At 37.6% G+C, this 5,129-nt stretch overlaps 1 protein-coding gene across 1 annotated transcript; it reads right to left on the minus strand.

Moving 5' to 3' along the window:
- Window positions 1-2,109: 2,109 nt before the first annotated feature.
- On the minus strand, window positions 2,110-2,748 carry LOC134267079 (uncharacterized). Its single transcript, XM_062749296.1, has one exon. The coding sequence runs from the start codon at window positions 2,746-2,748 to the stop codon at window positions 2,110-2,112; it is 639 nt and encodes a 212-aa protein (XP_062605280.1).
- Between the last annotated feature and the right edge of the window lie 2,381 nt (window positions 2,749-5,129).

Here is a 5,129-nt window from a genome sequence, read left to right on the forward strand (position 1 = left end):
TGCCTTCCTGTGACGATTGTGGTCTGGTCTTTGAAAACGTCCACGACCTTCAAAGACATGTAAAAAGATGTGTCCAGAAAACGGACAAGGGAAAGATGATATTGCCCCCATGGAGGTGGATGAATCAAATGCCTCAACTGTCGAACCAGAGAAGGAAAATGATGACGAACACAAAGTCTTTAACTTTCTCATGGAAAGGGCCAAAGAAAACAACGAAAAACTATGGGACCTGAAATATGATAAATACATATAGGAAGGTCTATCACGAGAAGACGCTCGAGTTCAAACGGAGGAAAAAATGAACTCTAAAGACCTTAAGAAATTCTCTGAAAAGTATGGACAACTCATCCTGTACATCCTTCAGTTACAAAACGGATCCATTCACACAAAAGTCATGGATGATGTTAAAGATTTCCTGTCCGACGGCTATGACGAACGCAGAGCCATCAGAATGGCTTTGAATAAGAACCGTCCTGTACTTGAAGAAATGTGGGATCCCGAGAGCGATATGGAGATCGATGATGCTTCCGAAAGCGAAGACCAAGTGGGAAAGGATGACGACAGCGAGATGGAAGAAGATAGTGATGAATCCTAAGAACTCTAAATAACATTTTGAGACTATTCCCAATTATTGTTTGAAGAATGGACTATCGATTGTATACTGTTGCATTTACTTGAATAAATAGTGAAAAAAGCATTGTTGTTTTTATGTCATTATAGGTCACGTGCTTAGGTATTAAATAAGGAGTGGAAATACATTTAAGCTTCGTTTTAACGCTGTCCATGCCAGAAGAAACATGTCTTGGGAGGATTATCTCAAGCAAGTGTATTACGATCCATCCACGGCTGGTAGTTTCACCGGAGTGGATAAATTATTCCGATACGTTCAAAAAGAGGGAAAATATGATATCAGCAAGTACAAGGTACGCAAATGGTTACAGAGACAAGAACCCTACAGTCTTCAGCGACCCATGAGACGACATTACCGGGCTGAACTCTACGCGTTGGCACCTTCTATTTGATATGTCACACGATACCCTTTGGATGATTTTTGATTTTGCACTTAATGACCCCGGACCACCCCCTGGATGACCTCTACTCATCCAGACCTTTCATTTGATATGTTGCATGATACCCTTTGGGTAACCTTTTGATTTTGCACTTGATGACCCCGGAACACCCCCGGGATGACCTCTCCTCGTCAAGTCCTTCCATTTGATATATCAGACGATACCTTTTGAGTAGCTTTGATTTTGCACTTAATGACCCCGGACCACCCCCCGGGATGACCTCTTCTCGTCCAGACCTTTCCTTTGATAGGTCACGTGACCAAATATTCAAATGATGCCTTCTGATTGGTCGAAAGTTTGATGACGTCATTGGCGCGAAATTCAAACCGTGGTCTATATGAGCCCACTCCACTACTGATCGGGATCTTTATTCTTTCAATGGAATCCGATGGCGTATATATACATGTAAATATAAAGTAAACCGGCGTTCATAATACAAGAAATAAATTTACGATAGACACTGTATTATATCTAGCATGTGGTTCAATTATCGTTGAGCCCGGGAATCGTCCGCATGGTGCTGTGGTTAGACCTGCTCTAGAGTCGCAAGGTACGAACCTGTTCCTTTGGTCACTGGTTTGAATTCCATTGCGGGAGGTGAAATTCAGTCCATCAGATTAGACAATTTAAGAAGGTGCTCTCACACTAAGATCTCTCATAGTACAGAGGCCTTGAGTGCCGAATGTCGGTCTCAAATTAAAATCCTCACTTAAAAAATGGTCATAGTAGCGTTTCAATATGAGTAATCAACTATCGAGAGAGACATTAAGCAATAAACAAAACTAAGAAACTACCAAAATTGTTACAGAAAACCAGTACCTTTAAACGTTATTTAATGAAGAATTGGAATCTATTATTTTAATCATGTTACGACGAATTAGGGTACATACGAAAAACATCTTTAAACAGGTACTGATTTTAATCTGCTTGGCCTGTATGTAGTTATTGGTTACAAAAAATTTACATTCACAATTGACTAGTACAAGAATGTTTTTAATATCACCTGCTTCAGAGTTTAAAAATGGAAACAGATTCGTTTTTAAGTCATTGCTTGTTTTTTCCATTCCTTTATACGTCGTACAGCGGAGGAGTCGCCCCGGGATTCGGGTGGATGTTTTTGTTGGTCAAAGTCCGACAGTCGGTCCACAATACTCGTTACTTCCCTATAAGTGTGCAATTTACCACGCCGTTTGGTTTGTGGTGTTATTTTTGCATATCCTTTAGATTCGGGTATCCTAGCAAAGTCACACATAGTTAGTCTCATCACTATGCGATCAATGTCGTCAGAGGTGTAGCTTAAATCCGAAGTCATGCATGTTGTCCTGCCGACGGGTGGCAAATAAATTTGTCGTTTATGTAACAGATGTGAGGTATTGGCGGCAGTAGTCGACACGGACGAATCATAATTCGGTTTATATGACATTAAATCCAGATCGGAGGAATCGGTATTATTCCATCGAGATTGTCGCTGCTTTTCATGCAGTCTTCTTTGTCTGGCTAAAATTCTTTTTGCTATCTTCACATTATCTTTCTCATCGCGACTTCCCTTTGGTAATAAACTTTTCCTCACTTTTTTATGAAGATTCAGAAAAAGTCCATCGTCTTTTTCAGGTAAAACGGCCTTGTAGTGCATTGCGCGCCTGGATGTTGACCATCCTGTGGGTGCACGAGATGTCATTTCTGATTTCGACTAATGTACTTTTTAAAAACAAGGGCTAATGTGTGTGGAGTAAATCAGAGTTGGGAAATATAAACGTTAATCGGATTGCTAAAACTCTACTTCGTTTAAAAAATTATTTGAAGCGGGAAGTCAAAGCAGTACTTATTAGTTCGATTGTACATTCGTCGATTAAACACGTCACGTTAAAAAGGGGAAATTAAATGCTTTTGCTTCCTTCATTAAAAGGTTTCACATAAGAAATATGGTAGAGCGAAAACCTTTTCATAGCAAAATAACGATTATGGGGATTAATTATACAACTGAAAAATCTTTTTATGTAGTTTGATAAAACCCTGTTATTGGAGATTGATCTGCTTATACAAGGGTGGTCCGTGTACTAGGACAGCTTTGTAGGGATTTCAGACCCATTCCTATTCTTTATCGCATTAAGAGGGATTTACATAAGACAGTAAAACTAACTATTTGAAATACCGTATGTAACATTAATGGCTGACAACTCATGGATAATTTTTTTTAGGAAATTCTCCCATCAATACATCATCAATGTGGACACTCAGCATTAGGAATAGATATCAGTTGTTAGCATCTTGCAGGGGCGGGTCCAGCACTTTTTGAAAGGGGGGGGGTTCCAGGGTTGTGTCCCTCTACCCCCCCCCCCCCCCTACACACTCTCAAGCAAAGATTCACACACTTATTGAAAGATCTTATGTTGTGATAAATAATATCTTTGTTTATATCCCTTTTTTTCTTTGAAAGGGTACTCCAAGTCAGAATAAAAAGTCATTTCAAAAACTAATGAAGCCTTATAAAATTGAATGGATCTGCAGCATTTCCGAAAAGAATTTTCTTTTAGAATTTGAAAAAAAAAACTTTTTTGGGGTAAGATGCGGATGGGGTTTAAAAAGAAGATTTTATATTAGTTCATTCAAAAGATATGCTTAGAAAGGGTACACATATATAGCCAACACAGCCAAAGATCGCGGGAATATCATATCAAATTAAACCTAGCTTGTTATATGGAACGCCGTCACTGCCTTATAGCAGAACACAACATTGCATTGCGTCAACCTTCCACTACATTATTTCAACACTTTATGACATTTACTCACACTACTATTGCATTGTGTCAACCTTCCATTACATTATGTCAACTCTTTATGACATTAACCCACACTACTATTTCATTATGTCAACCTTCCATTATATTATGTCAACTCTTTATGACATTAACCCACAATACTATTGCATTATGTCAACCTTCCATTATATTATGTCAACTCTTTATGACATTAACCCACAATACTATTGCATTGTGTCAACCTTCCTTTACATTATATCAACTCTTTATGACATTAACCCACACTACCCTTGCATCGTGTCAACCTTCCATTACATTATGTCAGATCTTCATGACATTAGCCCACACTACCCTTGCATCGTGTCAACCTTTCATTACATTATGTCAATTCTTTATGATATTATGTGAAAAGATCATGTCACACTGAAATTGGCGGGAGAGAAAACTGTCGTAGAAGAAATTCTCAGCGATTTTGGAATGGCATCTTTAATAAAACTATAAGCGACAAATGATTGGCAACCTTGAAACGTGCAAAGCCTTAACACTGCTACTGTGCATTAAAGTCACGTCGAAATTCAATGGCATTTACTTTAATCTGATAATTAAATAAATCAAATATTATGAGTCGTGCAGCAATTTTTTTTCTTTTTCTTTTTAATTTTTTTCGTTTTTTTTTTGTTTCTTTTGTTTCTTTTGTTTTTGTTTTGATAAAAGTCTTATATGATCTTACTAAAAAAATTGTCATAAGATTTTTATCAGTCTTTAACTTTCCTTTTTTTAAAAGTGTAAACACATCGTATAACACACGTGCCAGGGTTTAAACTTAACTCAAATTTTCACTAGCCATGTGGGCCCCTAAATTTTCAAATTTGGGGGCCCACAGCCAAATTTATTAGCCCACACACCAATTAATTGTGCAAAATTTAATTTGTGTAAAAATAAATCACAAACAACATATTTTGAATATTCTATTACTAGTTCTTGCTCATTATGAATATTCTATTTCTAGTTCTTGTTCAATCTCAACACTGTCCAGTATGTTTTGAATAGATTCAATTTCAGTGTCAGAGTCTTCTCCAACAAGTTCATCAGTCTGAAGAGGCTCTACAACAGTCACACTGACAAGATCTGCATCACTTTCAACTTCAACTTCATTTGTTTCCTGATCAATGCTTTCAGAGTCTGTTTTTCTTTTGCCTAAAGGAGTACATAAGGGCCTTCTGACCCTAAGGGATGTTGTATTCCATACAGTGATGGCATCATCAGGATTGAAATTTGTTATTGATGGGGAATGTAGTTT

This window comes from Saccostrea cucullata, unplaced genomic scaffold, assembly GCF_032062105.1.
Source record: "Saccostrea cucullata isolate Sc308-1 unplaced genomic scaffold, CSIRO_AGI_Scuc_v1 ctg9848, whole genome shotgun sequence".
Lineage (NCBI taxonomy): Eukaryota > Metazoa > Mollusca > Bivalvia > Ostreida > Ostreidae > Saccostrea > Saccostrea cuccullata.

What these genes read in the sequence shown, in the direction of transcription:
- LOC134267079 (XM_062749296.1), bottom strand. Translation starts at nt 2,748, where the DNA reads ATGACATCTCGTGCACCCACAGGATGGTCAACATCCAGGCGCGCAATG.